General features: G+C 49.1%; 5 protein-coding genes across 5 annotated transcripts; 2 read left to right on the top strand and 3 right to left on the bottom strand.

Annotated features, from left to right (window-relative positions):
* Positions 1-213: 213 nt before the first annotated feature.
* On the bottom strand, positions 214-3,118 carry CTRU02_208183 (sterol glucosyltransferase; the record flags this gene model as incomplete). The annotated part of the gene is made up of 7 exons (XM_036725878.1): positions 214-446; positions 521-1,131; positions 1,199-1,549; positions 1,599-1,962; positions 2,013-2,170; positions 2,221-2,947; positions 3,001-3,118. 7 exons carry the CDS (start codon positions 3,116-3,118, stop codon positions 214-216), a joined length of 2,562 nt encoding a protein of 853 aa, XP_036582592.1.
* A 1,365-nt stretch (positions 3,119-4,483) lies between these two features.
* On the top strand, positions 4,484-5,621 carry CTRU02_208182 (rta1 domain-containing protein; the record flags this gene model as incomplete). The annotated part of the gene is made up of 3 exons (XM_036725879.1): positions 4,484-4,667; positions 4,739-4,987; positions 5,047-5,621. The coding sequence occupies 3 exons, from the start codon at positions 4,484-4,486 to the stop codon at positions 5,619-5,621; spliced, it is 1,008 nt and encodes a 335-aa protein (XP_036582593.1).
* An 853-nt stretch (positions 5,622-6,474) lies between these two features.
* Positions 6,475-6,870, top strand: CTRU02_208181 (efflux pump antibiotic resistance; the record flags this gene model as incomplete). Its single annotated transcript, XM_036725880.1, has 1 exon — positions 6,475-6,870. The coding sequence occupies one exon, from the start codon at positions 6,475-6,477 to the stop codon at positions 6,868-6,870; it is 396 nt and encodes a 131-aa protein (XP_036582594.1).
* A 674-nt stretch (positions 6,871-7,544) lies between these two features.
* Positions 7,545-9,565, bottom strand: CTRU02_208180 (ent-kaurene oxidase; the record flags this gene model as incomplete). Its single annotated transcript, XM_036725881.1, has 8 exons — positions 7,545-7,589; positions 7,658-8,058; positions 8,115-8,281; positions 8,348-8,855; positions 8,909-8,993; positions 9,054-9,145; positions 9,204-9,240; positions 9,299-9,565. The coding sequence occupies 8 exons, from the start codon at positions 9,563-9,565 to the stop codon at positions 7,545-7,547; spliced, it is 1,602 nt and encodes a 533-aa protein (XP_036582595.1).
* A 2,830-nt stretch (positions 9,566-12,395) lies between these two features.
* On the bottom strand, positions 12,396-15,548 carry CTRU02_208179 (ankyrin repeat protein; the record flags this gene model as incomplete). Its single annotated transcript, XM_036725882.1, has 3 exons — positions 12,396-13,602; positions 13,663-14,506; positions 14,558-15,548. The coding sequence occupies 3 exons, from the start codon at positions 15,546-15,548 to the stop codon at positions 12,396-12,398; spliced, it is 3,042 nt and encodes a 1,013-aa protein (XP_036582596.1).
* Positions 15,549-19,091: the final 3,543 nt, after the last annotated feature.

Raw genomic sequence — 19,091 nt, 5'->3', positions numbered from 1 at the left:
ATGGTATGCTTCTAAGTCACTCCACTCTCCTAAACCCTCCGTCCTCTGCGCTGTAAGCCATTCCACAGTCCAGAAAGGTTTCAATGAGCTTAGAGTACTCTAATTGGGTATATTGAAGCATTCTTCTTAGATGTTCTATGCATGGTAATCTAAAGATACAGTCTAAATTCAACTCTGAGGAATCGCTGCGTTCATGACACACTTGAGGTGTTTCTATGAGTTCGCCCTGTCTGCCTTCTCCTGATCCTTTTTTGACAGCTCGCTCTGAAGACACAAGTCATCAAATCGTTTCAGTACAGCCTGAACGTCAAGCCGATTATTACGAGCAAGATACTCGCCTTCTATTAATCGAGCATTGGCAATGCTACGCCGGGTCTTGGACTTGACTGCGGTCCGGATGGTCTTGTAAATTCCTTGGCCAGGATATGCCACAATTCCGACGCCAGCTTTTTCATACCGTTAGCACGTTTGTCCCAAAGCGTCTTCCTTTGATATGAAGACGTGAGTGGCGATAACATACCGGATATTGTTTTGGTCCCCATGCCAATGATGCCCTTTCCCACACCGAGCGCAGCTCCTGCTGCTCCACCCTCTCGTCCGCCCTTGATGGGCTGGTAAAAGAGATCAGTTACGCCTTCACCAATGCCCATCACGAAGTTCTTTCCACCGGCGACAGCTCCGGATTTCCAGTCGGTGATTGGACCTCTCTCTTTCACCTCCTCCCCATACAGCTTTGGAACTGCACGGAAACCGTCTGTAACGGCCAATGGAACGTCGAGGAAGAATTTGCCGTACGACTTGAAGAAACCACCTACGCCGGAAGCAGATGCCTTGAATACTGCCCCCGCCGTGCTGCCCGCATCATGGCCCGCACTGCGCGGCCTCTGTAGTTCGTCGGACTGCGGTGGTGCGAGACTGGGAGATCGAGGTGGTGTATTACTGCCACTGCTCAAGCCGTCGTCCCTCTGAGCCGACTTGAGCTTCGATCTTTCGTGTAATATTTGTGCCGGCTTAACAACAATATCTGTGGCACCTTTGACCATTCCGGTTGCTACGCCCAGGAGCGCTGATGAGGTGCCTGTTACCGGATCCCATCGCCTGTTTTCTATAATGAAGCTTCTAATGTCGTGCCTGCCAAGTAGACTCCGTTAGTAAGGTATGCCTTGACAAATCTGTTGCGTGTTACGGAAGGACTCACGGTGACATGTTCTTCTGTCCAATCTTCAAGTGATCCAAGAGGATACCAGCTGCCTTCTTCGATAATTTTAAATGCTTTTTGCTTCTCTTGTACTCCCAAGTTGCGGGTTGGTCCGGGAAGATGTCGCATGGAAGAGCCTCCAGCGGAAGGTTAGCGTGGAACGACTGTGCTGCAGTCGCGACGCCGTTTTCCGTCTTCATTTTGGCCGCAAGTTCACCTGCTGCTGTCAATGCCTCAGGTGTAAGACAAAACTGGATGGCATCGGCCAAGTTCTCCACGTTCAGCTGTTTGTGTGGGATCGGTTTCGGTCCTGCGCCCGCAATGGCAACCATATCACCCCAGAATGGCTGGCTAGAAGTTTGTTAGAAAGATCTTCACGGTGCTCGACTCGACTACTCACTCTCCGAAAAAGGGTACGATGGTCGTGGGCCGGCCGTTCAAAAGGCCGCAGGCTGTAGTTCCAGCGCCGCCGTGGTGTATGACGGCCGCAACGTTTGCGAACAGCCACTCGTGTGGACAGTCTCCGAGGAAAAGCACATCGTCACACTCGATACCTCCTAGGTTACTCCATCCCTTGGATATGATGGCGCGGACGCCAGTTGCTCTAACCGCTTCGACCAGTATCTGGGTCATTTTCTCTGGGTTGTCGATGACAATACTGCCGAAACCGATGTAAATAGGCATTGGTCCTTTCTTGAGGAAGTTTGCCAGTTCAGCGGGCGGCTCGTATTGAGGTGGCTCGCGAAAGAAGAAGCCGCATACATCTGCATTACCTGTTAGTTTATAGGATTCTCTTGGTAAGGGTTCTACAAACCAATGTAGGCAGGCCAATCCTCTGGTTTCGGTACCAGTGCAGGCGACCAGCAGTAGGTAAACGGGATCTTCTGTACCTCGGCCAGGACTGGGCCTTCGGAGAACGGGACTTCCTCGAGGTCGATCGTTTTACGCCACTCGTTGATCACATCTCCCAATCTGCTGAGCGTTAGCTGGAGTCGATACCAAGCACATCAATCAGCTCCTACCCTTGCCACGTCAACCACTCTACGATGCTGTAGGAGACGAAGTTGGCCGTGGTCTGATCAACAACTCCCTTGTCTCCAAATTTAAGGTTCGCTAGCGGATGAGGAAAAGCTCTGGTACTGCTCCATGGCATAGTGAACATCAAGTGGAGGGGGACACTGAGAGCCTGGGCGCAATGGACGTGTGCGAAGCTCGGAGGGTTCGCGATGATAGCATCAGCCACAAACGGTTTACCCGTCAGTGTATCAGGCTCAATGCACGACCTCCAACATCCTTCCAGCATTTCTTTGACCATTTTGCGCTTCTTCTGGATGTCGCCGCCCTTCAAGCTGTTCAGGCTGGGAATCAAACCGGGGTTCTTGACCATGTAGGCCATGAGCTCGGAGGGGTCGCCGCCGATGGGATAAAACTCGAGATTCGATTTGCGCACAAAGGAATCGAAGACATCGTGTGTAGCTAAGCGGACTCTGTGGCCGTAGGTCTGGAGCTCGTTGCCGAGAGCGATAAAGGGCTGGACATCGCCGCGACTGCCGACGACTTGAATGACAATGTTGAGCTTGACGGGGAAGTTCTTCTTGTCCGCGAATCGCGCCGCAGCCTCGACATATTCTGGTGGAGGGCCCTGGGCTGCTGTTGCTGCGGCGATGGAGGGGTCTTTGAAATCGGGAACGAAGCGAGCGAGTGTTGTAGCGAGGCGGGAGTCGAGATTTACGTCAATTCTGCCATCGGCTGTTTTGTTTTGATCAGTTTGAAATCCGGATATGCGTGGGAACCATCCATACAGTTGACACTCGTTCTATGCTGCCTTAGACTATCGCTGACTGCTGTCTCATAAGATGGAAGATAGTCGTGAGGGACTGTGTCGTCCTCAAGCATTTGGACTGTATTTCTTTTCGACATTTTGCTGCTGCGTTGCTTTCGAGATAACTGGAAGTGTTGGGGGAACCAAGAGATTGATTGATGGGCGTTGAATTGGAGCTTGAATCTACCTAGCTCGAGGGTGTGTGAAATGGGTATCTGGTCTAAAGAAAAAGAAAAAAGAAAACCACAGATGTAATTCTAGGGTCGTCGCGACTAGGAAAAGTCAATTCACAAGAAAAGTAGCTGAATGGAGGGGCAATAAATTGCAACGACAACGGCGACTCGAAGGTTTAAACATGATTTGGTGTTCCACCCTTTTACATCATTCCAAGCAGAACCCGCTATACCACCCACGATATGCCTTCAACCGTGGTGATTGACGCGTACCTGACTCGGGGGGGTGGGATGAGCCTCGAATGAGAATTTCTGCATCTGGGTTGGCTAGAACACCAAGATCCCTGAGCGGTTAAGCATGCCGAAGATGGTGCACCGGGGACAAAAAAAACCCACGTAAATCGATGTCATTGCCACCCGATTCTAAAATCCCGAGGACCCTCGCACAGAAACCGCGGGTTCAGTTGGCTGTGTTTCGGACACCCAGACAGCTTCAGGGCTCTAGACTGGAATTCGATCCGCATCAGGACTTGTCAAGGCTTAATTTTCAAGTGGTGGGTACCTTTAAGTGGCTCTCTTGTGGTCTCTATTAAGCTCTAGCGGTTTTCTCTAGTGGTGATTGTAACCCGCGTGTAGTGGGCTCGTTCGCATTGGTGACGAATACGCGTATGGAACCACCTATACTTAATATTGTGAAGCCACAAGGGTATTTGGGGCATGAGGGACCACTTTTTTGGTGAAGGGCGTTCCCTTCGGCTAAGGCATTCTGTCTCATGGACTTCGCCGACTGGCAGATCCCTGTTGGGCATCGGCATTTTCCATACGCGTATTGCTACTGCACCGCCATTGGACGGTAAAGAATCTTAGAAATAGCGCCGAGCTAGAAAGCTCGGGGAGGCTCAGCCCTATCGGGACTCCGCGTATAATGTTAAAATCTGCAAATGCAATCCATAAAGCTCCTGAATGCAAGGGGCGGCCGCATCAACGGTTGTTTTGCATCACGAACAACGCGTAAGTAAACACGAGCTATTCAACAAAGGGGCTGGATAGGATGGGTACAGCAGACTTACTTAAGTCTTGGTCCCTGAACCACTTGGGAATGATGGAGGGCCAGATTCATTGTCACAATACTATCACAATACCAGAGTATCTGGGCAGTCTTTCACATTCTTTTCTCTTCAGACGATAAACCATATTCGCAATATAATTTGCCTCACGAGGCCTTCATTCGTTCAATTTCGACTCGAAAGCACATAACCAAAAACTACGACTACAGAATCGACCGACATCATGGCTGATAACAGCACAACAACCGAGGAGGCAACGCAGGGGTTCACCTTCTACCACTATGAACCGTCCATGGTGGCTGCTGTTATTTTCATTGGAGTGTTTGGAATCTCCGCCCTGCTGCACATCTGGCAGTTGACTAGAGCCCGAACATGGTACTTTATTCCATTTGTGATCGGTTGCTTCTGTACGTTCATCCCCCAGATCGGAAACTCGCCAACAACTACCCTGAAGACCAAGGAAGCTGACCCACATTAGTTGAGGCTGTTGGTTACGTCGGCCGAGCCATGTCCGCGAAAGAAGCCCCAGACTACACCAAGAACCCTTACATCATCCAATCAATCCTGCTCCTTCTTGGCCCTGCACTATTCGCCGCTTCAATCTACATGATTCTCGGCCGTCTCATCAACCTGCTTGATGCTGGGAATTACTCTTTGATCAGGCCAAAGTGGCTGACCAAGGTGTTTGTCCTGGGCGATGTGCTATCTTTCTTCGCCCAAAGTGGAGGTACGTGACGATTACACTCTGCCTCAGCTTCTTATGACCAAATCTAACAACTACATCAGGTGGTGGTATGCTTGCGACTGCCAAGGACAGAGATTCCGTCAAGAAGGGAGAGAACATCATTGTTGGTGGTCTCGGTATCCAGGTCCTCTTCTTCGGCTTCTTCATGATTGTCACTCTCGTTTTCCACTTGCGCCTCTCTCGCAACCCAACCCCAAAGACCCACACTATCGACACGCCATGGAAGGGACTTCTCTGGGTGTTGTATGCTACGAGTTTGCTCATCATGGTCAGATCCGTGTTTCGAGTCGCCGAGTATGTGGAGGGCAAAGAGGGAGAGCTGCAGTCGAAGGAGATGTACATTTACATCTTTGACGCGTTGCTGATGGGCATTACGGCGATGTTGTTCAACTGGTTCCACCCAAGCCGTGTGATCAACAACCGCCAGCCTGGTTTAAAATCGGTTTCGAGCTCCGAAGTGCTCTCTGAGGGTTACCTCATGGAGAGCGGGCAGTATCAACAGGCACACTACCCCCAGGGACAATACCCTCAGGGACAATACCCTCAGGGACAATACCCACCAAGCCCCAACTACCAATACCAGGGCGCTGGTGGACATGGGGACTTTCGGAGGTGAACAGGTGCAAAAGAAGGGAGGAGATCTCTCGACCGAACCAGCAGTTGAACTTAGAGTTTCGAACGAAGATTGGAGGGATTGGGCATATGAGCCAGCGACGGCGCGTTGAACTTGGGGTTTTCTTTTGTCTTTTGGCTCTTTAAAAATATTTCGCATGTCGTAATGGCGTTGGGAAGAATAAATTCATGATTGCATTGTAAAACCTGTACGGATACATTAGAATATGTTCGATAATGAAATGCGGGCAAGATATTTGCAGGATTCTAGGCATCCATTTACAGGCACAGGGACTTGCGCCGAATCGCATCTTCCTGGGCAGTCATCAGGGTCCCCTAAATAGCCCTGAAGGTTCTCGCTGGGCCCACCCAGCACCCTCTGGATTCAGTCAGTACAGGCAGGGAATAGCAGTTTTTTTCATCTCTTGACGGGGGCCCCCTACAACAGGTAGCCAGCTGCTGCCAGCCAGTTGGACTCCCGTCTAAACAAACTCTAGTTTAGGCATCTCAATCGGCTAAGCAAGCCACTATTTCCATGTCAGCACTTGTCCGAGGTAGGCCTGTAACTCACCAATGATCCATCTCACAGTTCAGCATTGGGTCTAAAAGTCCGAGGCGTGATTGGAGATCTTCAATAATTGCCGGTCAGCCCCGCTTCCTTCCTGTGCTCTGGGAGATTGGCAAAAGGTGGCTTTGATGTAGTATAAGGAGGCCATTCCCAAAACCTTCTTTGCCCTGAATTGGTTCATTAATTTCTATCAACGGAATTATTCTCAACCCTGTGAGGCTTCAACTGCCATAATCTCATACTTCTCACATCAAATATACCCGGAAAAACAATCAATAGAGACCCGAACATGGCACCACAATTCCATCCAGCTCACATCCTCCCCCTGTTGTTCGCCACAACCTTCACAATTGGCGGTGCGCTACCTTTGTGGAACCCGACCCGCGCTATTCTCGAATTTGGACTCCCTGAGCATATCGCAAATACCAAAGAAGCACATTCTCCTTTCGCTGTCTACGGGTCGCGTATGACGGCATGGGGCATCGCGATGTGGTCCTTTTATCTTCGAGGCAACATCAAAGCCCTCGACACCATGCTGGCTGTGCTATTCTACATGGGTATCGCGGACGGGTACGTTTGTTATATGGAAGGCGTTCCTGGACGAGCCCTTTTTCGGTTCTTGGCTTCGGCTGTTCTTTCAGGATGGGGGTTTCTAGGTCTTACATCAAGATTATCGAGGGCGTGACCAACGGCATCCAACATCGGTAAACATACCATACTGGAGTATTTTGGCAAATGAAAAAGATGAGAACTGAGAAACAACCGCAGCACTGGATTGGATGGGCAGGAGAGTCTAAACATACATCACTCAAGCCTCATATGGGCCCTTCAGGCGTGGAGATCACGGATTAACTCCTGGATGAACTAGGGTTGCGCTTCTCGTCGGCCGTTTAATAAGTTGAAGAAAAAACAAGAAAAGTTGAATTAATTCTTGTCATTTTGATGCTTCCCTCATTGCCTCAGTTACTGAACGCTATACAGTGGATAATATGATGAGATTTACAATAACACAATGTCTTCATTGTTGCCGAATTTTCCGTCAATCGTTTGGTTTTGTCCCAAAACGACCACTGCCAAGAACTGCGAGGTCAGTCAATTCTACTGGTTAGGAACATTGTCTGAAAGTGATCTTATTGTTTGTACGACTCGATGTGAGGTGCATTGGTCAACGTATCCTCTACACACATCTATACACAGTTCGTGCCATAACCGTTTCATATCTTCGCTCAGAGGCTAACTCAATCTTTGACGTGTACCTGACAGGTGTACTAATTATGATTGGTCTGCCATCAAAAAACATGAAGGGAAATTTTCCTTCGATGTCATCTTCCGCTATTGTCCTAATAGGCAATGTATTCCTCATAGCTTTCTCATCAATATCTTCTTGCTGGGGTCCGGCTGGGCCTGTAAATTTTACAATTAGTCAAGAAATTATTTCTAAAAGAATATGAAGAAAAGGGGCAAGCACTTACCGTCGCACCATACTCTAAGTTCTTGTATCTCTCCTCACTACCCTCCACCATCTTGATATCATAGTTGGCCAGAGTTGTCGCCATGATCATCTTGATCTCGTTGACAGCGAAGAAGCGTCCAGGACATGCGTGCCGTCCAAACCCAAATGTCAAGCTCGTGGGTCCACCGACGCTGACGAACTGCGCGTGGGCGACAACCTCGGCCTGCTTCGTGCCTGTTTCTTGCTCGGTCTTTGCCTGGCGCAGCTTGTAAAATCGAAGAGGGTCGAATTTGTCGTGGTCAGGGAAGAATTCATCGTCATTGTTCATGCCGATCATGGGCAGCTCGATGATCGATCCTGCGGGAATGACTTGGCCATTGGAAAGCGTGAAAGTCTTCAGCACCTTACGCTGAAAGGAAGCTAATAAAGTTTGTGGTTAGCTGTGAAGACTAATACGCTGGTGGGCCCAGACTCACTTGTTCCAAGCGCGTAAAATCTCATGGTTTCCTTCAAAAAGCTGTCCAGCTTTTTCATGTTCTGCATCGCGAGACTGGTAAAGACGCCGTTGCTCTCAGCAAGAGCTTGCTGGATATCCTCCCGAAGCATGGGGACTAGTTCTGGCATCGCAGCCAGTGTGTAGAATCTAAGCAACCCGAATTAGCTCTCTGACTGAAGAAGTCAACGAAGCAGACTCTGTCGTTGTACGTACGCATTGGTAGTCGTAACTGTGGTGGTGTGAATGGCAGCGAAACTGATACCAAGTTGGTACCTCGCGAGCTCCTTGTCTTCTTTGTCACCATACTTGGTCTGCGCGTCCATGATCCACTGCAGCATATCGTATGGTTTCTGATGCTCGGGGTCCTTTGCCGCCTCCCTCCTGGCAGCGACGACGGGTCTAAGGAATTTATCCGCCGCCTCGATGCGCTCGTGCACCTTCTTGACCTCAGGCAATCTCGGGGCCAAGAACCGACGAGTCCAAGGCTTGAGATCAGAGATCCTGCGAATGGCCGTCATCAAGTCTACGGTGTAGTTGATGGCGAAATCAAGGTATTCTTCTTCGCGGCAGAGCTCGGGTCCGATGAAAACACGTCCAGAGGCCATCGCCACGATTCGGAGGAGTTTATCCATGATCTTGACCTCGGTCCAATCGCTCGAATGGGGAAGTTCGATCCGTAAAGCTTCGACGACTTCGTCCGCAATGACGGGGTTTAGCCGAACTACGCATCTGTCAGCAATGGACAAAAAGATAGAGGAGGAGTAGAAGGTATACCAAGAGCTGGCGTCAAACTACTCTTGACGGTGTGAGGGAGCAGATCGATGTCGGTTTCCACCTTTGTGTACTTTGCGTGCATAAACTACGCGTTGTTAGACCATGGCAACTCGCCGAGCAACTACCCAGACCAAGTCATTCTCACCTCTTCGATTGCTTTGTTGAAACTAAGCACATCATCTGGGAGCTTCTTAAGCTCGTTCATGAACTTTGGAGCAACAACAATGTTTGGTGAAGCTGTAGATAGGTCAGCATGTGGTGATGCTTGGCCGCTGACTGAACAGTAGAGTGATACCTCTTGTCGTTGTGATTGTCCAAGCTCTTTCCTTGAACTGTAGATACCAAGTATTAGCACAGACATCCATCCATTAATCATTCCATCCAACTTGCCTTTCTATATCCATCGAGGTAAAGATCTTTTGCGGCACCCCCCAAGAACTTTTTCCTTCGGCTCTCGGCTCCTCCATACTCAGTTCCTACCATGGGGAGATCCGCCAACGGGTCGCTCTTGAAGGCATTCTGAAGCAAAAACGCAACCACGCAGGCAAAGAGTGCAGTCGCTGCGAGAGGCCATCGGTTTGCCATCTCTTCTAGGATGGAATTGTCCACCACCGGTTTAGTGGTGGCGTTCATGTTCGGAAGCATCGACATCGACATTTTGATTAGATGATAATCCGGGGGTGCACAAGCACGGAGAGATGAACAATCTCGGATGTGATGGGGGTGCTTAAGGTTGTAATATACTCTTTCACGCCTCCCACACCTTCCAGTCGCTCGGATGCAGCATGGCAACATAGACCACACCAGCTTTGCTGATCACCCTGTTCGCATAGAGGCTCCCCCGCCATGACTAATGTGTCTATTACACTGCCGACGGGCAAGCTATAACGATTACGAGCAAAGCGAATTCCTGATTAGTTGCGAAACTTGCCCGCGGATTGCGAAACGGGGTGGAACCGGCCCAACTAGCGGAGAGAGGTGTGGCATTCCTTCCCCCCCCTGTGCCGATCAACGGGACGAATTGCCAAGTGATCTGAACGGAATGCATTAGCGCCCATTGGTGAGAGGCAAAACGCGGGGAGCCGGGTAGTAGACGTGAACGGACTGAAGTTAAAGTCCGAGCCAACATCCTTTCGAGTGCAGCTCTCTTGTAAACGATGTACGACGCGATCGGTTTCGTATTCGTCGGTCTGATCGTCAGAATTCCTCAAGCAAGTTGCCGGAGGGGGTGTTGTTCCAAGTAAGCATAAGTTGAAGGCTCCTAGGGCAAGATAGAGATTACGTTGCGGTATTGTTGAGCCACGATGTCTACGTACGATGTAAAGTAACGATCCTTTCCATGGGTCGGTGAGGAAACTTTCTCTCGGGCTTTCGCCATCTTTTATTCATCCGCTAACAAGGCCTTCCATCCTTACACGTGAGAAAGGTTATGTTTTAAACGTTTCTATTCGCAGCTACAGACTGTCACTGGCGGTCAAAGCGGTGCCCTGATTGGATGAAAGCAGAAAAACGTAAGAGCACGGAACACGTCGCAGGAATACAACAGCACCTCCTGCAAGTACACAATTTGATATACCAATGTATTCGGGTTTCCTTTTTAGGTCATTAACTCGTCGGATGACTCATTGTCGTTGTTTAAAGTTCCCCGCCAGCCGGTAGATTCTCCCCTACATGAGCTGTAAACTGAATGAGATCATTGCTGTGTCTTTGAAAAGACGACTGCCAAGTGCCTAGATTGTCGGCAATACCTTTCAAACATCATGCTGTAGGCCTTGACTAGGTGTTAGTTTTTATTTACAACGCTCACAAAATTAATTTCCTTCAGATCCTACATCGATGATTTTCTGCTTGGTATTATTCATACAATAAGACAATAAGTGAACACCCATTTCGTTGGCCGCTGAATACGACGATGAAGCAAAGCTTCCTGTAAGATTGAAGAGTTCCAAAGTTGCCTACATGCTACACAAACTCAGGACTTCATGTTCTACTCAACAATTGGACTAATTTGTTATGTACCACACTCGCCTTTTTAAGCCAACCGTTAATGATTGTTAGAGCAAGAAAGTGGCATAGTGCCTAAATCGGGGAATTCGCATCCGAGACTTGAAACTTGTGAATCCGAATACAATGCCAAGCCTGCCATGGAAGTACACGGTACACTGCACGTAGCCGAGGTGGTTTTCATGAAAATCTCGTTGATATTGAAAAAGCCCGAAATGACTAGTTAGGGCTTTGAAAGGGGCAGACGAGGCAAATCCTCGTGCATATTATGACTTTCATATCTGAAGCCGATTATGCCTTTTTAAGTCAAGGACAAAGATGACAGATGTTTAGTTACACGTCAAACAAGAAGAGGCGCAGTGGTCATGTGTTTGTGAAACAAGGAAACTTGGAATATCCCTGAAGCACCACATCAACTCCATCGGATTGCGTCGATGAAAGTAGAAGTTTCGAATGTCCAACGGCTAACATATTACGGCTGGCTTGCGTGACGGTAGGGTTCTTCTAACAGAAGCTTAGGCAGCGAGACTAAAAGGGTTGTGGATCGTGGGTTTATTAGCCATGAAAGTAGACTGAGGGTTAGGGTAAGGCAATTAGTCGTCTTGGTCGTCGCGCCATGGGCAGAAGTCGGGGTTTTCCTGCACCCAGACGTAGGGGCCGGTAAGCAAGCCGCCCTCGGTGTCCTGGATGCGCTTCTTGTCGTAGCGCGGGTCGCTAACATGTAGGTCTGCTAGGAGCTATTCTTCAGACGATTAAGCATACGTCCTACCTCCAGCGTGGACTTTCGAGTTGCCACCGGTGTTTATAGTTTGGGCAGCATTCGTCATTGTCGTGCAATGTATGGACTCTTGTCCTATACGATCCGTAAGTTTACTTATCAACCCGATGATGGCGTCTCCTAGTAGCGAACACCAACTATGGCTTGCTACTCGTAGCGACAGACAATTAGAGAAAGTTCACTGGAGATGGAACTAGAGACGGTGAAACTGCTACGTGAGAAAGTTCCACCCCCTGAAGCTGGCCGGAATAGGAAGAAGTATCAAAGAAGGCTGGGAGATACTCTCGAACGCAGCCTGACGGGTCAGCTTAGATCTTCGTGTGCCGTCTTTAGCCACAACAGTTTATAATACTGGGGGAATATGAAACGGCTCATCTTCAGAGTTGATTGTGGGCATTCACCTGGGGTTTCCAACGACACTTTTCTTAGTCACTGAAAGCTCTCGGTCGGAAAGCAATCTCAACTAAAGTTTCAGCACCTAGGCTAGGTCTACATACACCTTTTAGTGCCCTGTCAGATGAGCGCCCCCGGATTCGAGGGCATTTATGCTATGCGATATCCCTGCGATCGGCATATCCTTCATCTATATTTAATGAACACATCAACAATCTCTAAATGAAATATGTAAAGATATTGAAGCAGTATCTCATCGGGGGATTCACTTAAAGTGTTGTCGTTTTCTAGAAGCATCTACATCATCCTCATTTAGCTATTGAAAGTAGCATGTAAAGTGTCTCTATAATAGCCGTCTTGAGCTTCAACGTCTGCGCCTTTATCTAGAAGCATTTGAATAATCTCCTTGTTTTGATGGATAACAGCAACACAGATGGCGTTAACAAAATTGCGACCCCTGGCATTGACGTCTGCTCCCTTATCTAAGAGCATTTGGATGATATCCTTGTCTTGGTTGACAACAGCAACACAGAGAGCGTTACCAAACTGGCTGTCTTGGGCATTGACGTCAGCTCCCCTATCTAGGAGCATTTTGGTAATCTCCTTTTCTTGGCTGCCAACAGCGGAACAGAGAATGCTGCCATACCAGCTGCCCTGGGAGTTGGCATCTGCTCCATTTTCTAGAAGCATTCGCACAATCTCCGCTTCTCTGTTGTCCATAGCAGCACAGAGAGCGTTGCCACGTGGGCCGCCCTTGGCATTAACGTCTATCGGGGTGGATAGTAGCCTTTTGACGGTTGCCACGAGCCCTTGTTCAGACGCGTAGTACAAACTGGATGCCTCTGGAACAGCCGGGATAACCTGCGGATAGTCGGACCGCGATAGAGTTGCCCACATCTGCAATGTCGTCGGATTTTGGAGGAAGCACACCATTGCTGCCGCAACATCTCCTAAGCTTTCGGCAGGTTTCGCATGTTGCATCAAGATCTCTGCCGCGTATGGTGCCAGTGGAAACTGAGATAGGATTTCTCCTACTACGTCCTTATTCACGCTTGTAAGATATGTTAAACAAGTCCTTGTAATAGTGATGCTGGGTCCGATTTTAGTAAACCTTTCGGCATCATGCCGCAACAGGTACTCTTTGACAGAGAAATGCGCTAGTTGCAATACAACCCTGGCTTTGACAAAGTTCGAAGCCTCCACCAGGGTGATCAAGCTTGGACAAAATCTCGTGATATCCTCCGGGTCAGGCAACCTATCTTCTGGATTGAATCCGCCGCCGCTCTCGATGCGAACGGCTATCAAATCGACAGCCTCTTGGAGAGTTAAAGCACGGTCTGCGCAGACGAGAAATTGAAGCAGCCTAATTGCCTTATTCTTTCGATGCTGTGGGATATTCTGAATAATACGACTATACGTTGCGTCTAGGTCTTTTGGTAGAGACTTTAAAGCGGTTTGAAGCTCTTCGCGGTCGAGACATGCCTCCAAGCTGTCGAGTTGGCACGCTGCCCACCTGAACCTAAAATGGAGATGGGTTAGTATTATGAGGTGGAATGCGTGTCACTGGAAGCCAACTCACATCCCATCTGCCTTGTGTCCGATTTCGTCCTGGATGCTCTGTAGTACGGATGGTGTCGAAGCCCATTTTTTAAACTCTTCGCTTTCTTTTAGCCTGGCGCTGATGTACGATCGAATGTCCGCATTTACGGAATCCTTTTCAAGAGGTATACAGTTGTTCTCGCCAAAGATACTCTTGAAGCCGCGTACAAATTCTTCTTCCGACCGGCCGGTGACAAGAAATTGCACATGAGCGAGATTAGGGTTGGAAACGATGCTTTGTATCCATTTGAGCAGTTCGGTTCTCTTAATGCATTCGTCCACGGCATCGACGATGATGCATAGTTTCTCAATACCCTGAAGCATCTTCTGAAAGCATTCAAAAATCATTTGCGTCGTCGGCTGTTTTCTGTTGCTTTGGTGAGACTTGAAAAGGTCGTCTAGTTCCTTTCTTGCTTCGATGCGACGGGCGTAAAGCTGGAAGGCGAGCGATCGGCACATGTCCTCGGGCTTTTGCTTCGTCGCATCGCTAAAATCGAAGAAGAAATCGACAGTGACACGATCGTTCAAATGCGCTACATGATCAAGAATCGTCGTAGCGAGCACGGTTTTGCCACAGCCTGGCAATCCGTGAAGCCAAAGGTGCTGAAGCGTTCCGAGCTTCCATTCCTGGAAGATAGTACTGTTCAGAAACCACGAACCGGTTCCTTCATGCCGGCTTTCTCTTGCATGATTGACATTGTTGGATGTGTCAGGGGGCGAAAGCCAGATCTTGAACTTTTCCATGTGGCTATCGGAGCTCATCGAATCAACCATAGTTCTTATTGTACCTGTTGCAGACCCAATCTGGTCTAGTCGTTCACCCACTTGGCCATGTTAGACAATTCGTATTATTAAAAGCATTTAAGAGTACTGACGGCTTTCTAAGACTTCCTTAACTCTCGTCTCAGCTTCAACCTTGTTAGGTGGGATTCTGCGAAGCAGATCTTTCGCATATGCCGCAGCTGCCATAGCCGCAAAGCCGTGCCACTCGTCATTCTTGTGCGAGTCGGAATAGTCACATATGCCACGGATGACCAAGCATGGGAAGTGGTTCATCAGACCGGCCGCCTCCATCTCAAAACATAGCACATTCTTCTCCGCAGCGAGTTTGTCCCGAAGCAATGCGTCTTTCATAAGTTGATTCGCAGAGCCGATTAGTCCGTAATGGACCATCGGGTTGTCGTCGTATTCGTCACGTTCACCGCGTTGCTTCAACTGCGAGGGGTCGTTTCCACATACTTCCGCACAGCTTCCCTCTGTGTCCGGAGGATGTACAATGTCTGACTTGTATAATCTGTCACTACCTGGTTGCGGCCGCGCGTATTTCTTCCGAAGTCGCGGTTTCTGACCGAGAATCGTCTTAATATCTTCATCGAGTTGGTGGCCGTCCGCTTCGTACATGGCCCTCAGCCCACTAACAGCCGTCCGCAACACCGTCGGCGGCTGATTTTGGAACCCTGTCTCTTGGAAAGCTTGAGACTGTATCGATTTGCCGAAATCATACTGCAACACCCCGCCTGTCCCGTTGCGCGGGCTGCTGACGACGATATCGCCGTGGCGTATGTCATGCTTCGAGCTTGGCGCGCCGCCCCCGATGCCGACCATCAATCCGATCCGGATGTTGGGAAAGCTATGAAGCATGTCGCGAGCGACAACCGCAGCCGACGTCGTCCCATACTCGCCGTCTGGCAAGACTGCGATAACGACGTTGTGGTTGCCGAGCTGGCCTAACGCGTACGAGTTGCTATCATTCCGGGCGACTTCTGTAGGTCCGTCGTGGACCTCGTCGAGGAACGCGCGAGCCGCGACAAACTCGGTGGAAATGGCACAAATCCACCCGACCGTATAGTTTCGAGGGTCTGACATGCTTGCGAGGCGAACGAGAAGGTTGTTGGACCCCAGTCGGAGGCGGTAGCCTTGTCGCTTGGCAAACTCGCTTCAAAGGGAAAGAGGATGAAATGATAAAATTGTGAAAGGCACAGCCAATGGAAGCTATATACGAGAATGGGGTTCGAAACCACTGACTAGACAGCCTGATTGAAATGGTTGCAGGCAGCGCGTACCTAAGATAGTAAGGCGCATCTCCTCCCTGTCCGCATCACTCATTTACCGGTATGGTTTGATTTGTTCGTTGGTCAACTGTGTCAGCTGAAGTGGGGGACAAACACATCAACATATATATGTGTTAACTGGCATCGCCTCAAAGAGCATGGAGATGCGATACTTGGTCCGGATGTGCTTGAGGCGTCTGGTCAGCAAGCTGCCTGTACCCTGGTGCTAGACTTTCATCTTGGCTGTGATGCGCAATTCGATGGGGCTTCGGTGCACCTGCATGCGACATCCGTGAACCATTATACAGTATACTGGGGGCTGCTATCTTTTGCAAGGCGCACAAGGGCGGGCGATGAGTAAGTAATACCGCGCATCCGATATTTTGCGTCTCCCCGCCCCCCCAAATCAGGCTGCGTGTAGTGACGACCATATGCTCTAATTGTTTTAGCCTGGTCAAATGAGAAGGGGTTCAGCACTTATGAACTTGATTGAATTGGTCAAGTATAGGCCTCTCATCGTTAACCCGCTCCTGGCTCTATGGTGCCGTGCCGCCAATGGATGAGTTCTTTTATTCGCTTACCCTTCTGACTGCTTCTCACCCTCATCGCTCCGGGCTGGCTTCAAGAATTGTTTAACAAAGCGAAAGGGGCCACCTTCATATATGAGCAGCCGGGTGGTGGCTTCAGTTGAGGCACCACAACGAGCTCCCAGCCACCTCGTAGTGTGCGACTCAGCCAGTACGCTACTGTAAAGGGCCTTTGGATATTTGAATGATGGACGACGACAATTAGTGGTGCGAGGTTCCCTGGTCCTTTGACGTCCAAAGTCATTTCAGGCTGTGATGAACACAGGAACATCAAATTGCGAATTAACAATTCGCATATACCAGCGAAACAACTGATCAAGCAAGTATGTCCAACGCTGGATACCTCACATAAATCTTGAAAACGAGGTTAGGTAGACCTCTTTTACATAAGGTATGAGTTCCAAGTTGACAGTAGCTAGGTACTTGCAGCCATCCTGCAGCCCAACACAGCACAATGGCATGACATTCCAATGCCGATTGTCTATCCACAGTCGTAACTCTTGCAAATTTTTGATTCGTATACTCACCATTAGAGGTAGAAACAAAAAAAAAATACCGAAAACAAAATATCAAGTGCTCTGTTATTTTCTAATTATTTCTGCTGTTTTCGCAACATAAAATTGCCCCCTTCGGTCTGATGCGTTTGGTGCTTTTCTCCACTGGTGCTAATGCCAAGTTCTTGTAAAGGTCGAACCATCAAGGTTCGTCTAGTGGCCCAAGATCCTTCACGCTGGCGATCCCTTTCCGCCCCTCGTGGCTATCTTCAAGTGAAAAGCGGCAAGACGAAACATGGCAGGACAGTGGCAGGACGGGATTCATCTGAATGGCTAGCAGTCTCGTACCACACAACCTTTAAGTCATGCTCTTGTAAAGTTTGGGTAAATGTTGCGTGAGACACTCAGAGCATTGCGCCTCGTGAATAAGGAGATGTGGAGCTATGAGTTGTGGCAAAGTATCTAGAAGATTCTTGCTGAACCGAAACTTCGTGGCGTTCTTCATACTTCGTCACATAGACGTGCATGAAAACAAATATAAGAAGAAGCAAGGACTTCTTTCCCCTTGTTCCATGTGGATTATATGAAGGTGGAATTGAAGGTAGATAAGGGGGAAAGGGCGGAACTACTTACTTCTGGGGCATATCAAGTGTGACGGCAAAGTTCTGCCACGCGTCGAACTTGAGCGGCGTAGTGAAGACAACGCTGTTGTTCTGGTCTAGCATCTTCCAATTAGTCGCAGGCGGTTCGGTACCGTTTTAGCCGAGGGGCAGCCCTAGTTGGAGGGCGAACTGCGCCCCGCCGGAGTCGTTAGTCTCGTAGAAGGCTGTGAGGTACTCGTGCGTGAGGTTCAACTTGCGCTCCGAGTCCTGCATCGAGCTCTAGTGGAAGGTCATGACGCCCTCGTTAGACGCATCGGAGCCACTCCCGAGCAGCAAGCCGGCGCGGCGGAACCCTAGTTGCGGGTTCTTACCCGGGGGCGGGTTGAATATGGATCGGTCGTTAATAGTGACCTCCAAGGCCTTGAAGTTCCCCGTAGCATTCGCCGATACGTCAAACCGTAAAGTACTCAGAACGGTAGGGAAGAGGATGATCTTAGACTACGGATCCTCGCCCTTAGTGAAGCCCGGGTTATAAGGGCTCGCATTGGTGTCAAAAGCTTCCAGGGTAAAATTTTGAGAGATGCGTCCGTCGAGCACTACCGGGCACTGGATAGGCGATGAGAGATTGACGAGGAGCGTTCATGGAGAGCGCTTGCAGCGATCGGATGGCGGCGTGGGGTAAAATCATGATTTATAAAAATACGATAAGAGAGTGACTAAAGCTAAATGTGATGAACGATTGACTGGTAGTCGAACATGCAAGGTCGTAGGTGAAGTTATACCAGTTCATCGCTTCACCCCCACTAATCTGATACTCGGATTTTATTGCTACTTATAAAGGGGGAAACCTTAATTAACTTCATCGTCTGAACGGATGTTTGGAGATGCCGAGAAGTTCTCTACTGATAGCCGGCCGGTAGCCTACGTCTGTCCGCTTCGCAAGCTGAACAGGGCACGGAGAGTGTAATTCTCCAGGGGATTTAACGTTAATGCATCAGTACTATGGTATACTGTGGTAAAGAGACCGCACAGGGCAACATCGAAAAGTTACCTCAAGATGAGACGTGTTGGCGAATCATGTTTGTTCTCAGATGAGGTTTCGAGTCATTCATCTCGGGGACTCAAGCCTGAAATTGATGCTGAAATCCGCAGCAAAATCGATACTGCGCCTAAAGGGTGTTCCCAATCCTCATAATGTAAGGTTGAAACGGATCACTCCGTGGTTGCGTAGATACCCTCCCTTGCACTGCGTCGATCATTCGATTCAGATTGGGTGCAGTTGGCATATACCTTGGATGGTCAGAGCCATGATTGTTGTGACTCGCTGTTGAACCCAGACGTCATTCCCCAGTATGTTGTCGACTGGTTACGCTGGCGTGTTGTCGGGTGACTCGCTTTTTAGTCTTTGTGGAGTTTGGATAAATCAGTTTGGATATCTGTGGAAGTAAACCACTCCAATGTAGTTGTCACTTGATCTTCTAATGCCCAGATTTATAAAAAGAAAAAAGCCCTGGTGATGACTAGCATAGCCCGAGGAGCTATCTGCTAATGGTTGGTGCGCAACTTATCATCCGGCCACAGTGAAAGGAGGTCCTCAATTTCACACCAAAAACAAAAGGCGTCGCTACCATAACTCATACTGTATAACAGACTTGAAAAACAATATGGGTAGCTA

The sequence above is a fragment of the Colletotrichum truncatum genome, assembly GCF_014235925.2.
Source record: "Colletotrichum truncatum strain CMES1059 chromosome Unknown Contig_0005, whole genome shotgun sequence".
NCBI lineage: Eukaryota > Fungi > Ascomycota > Sordariomycetes > Glomerellales > Glomerellaceae > Colletotrichum > Colletotrichum truncatum.
The sequence above is the reverse complement of the archived record's forward strand: the minus strand, read 5'-3'. Positions and strand labels throughout refer to the sequence as shown.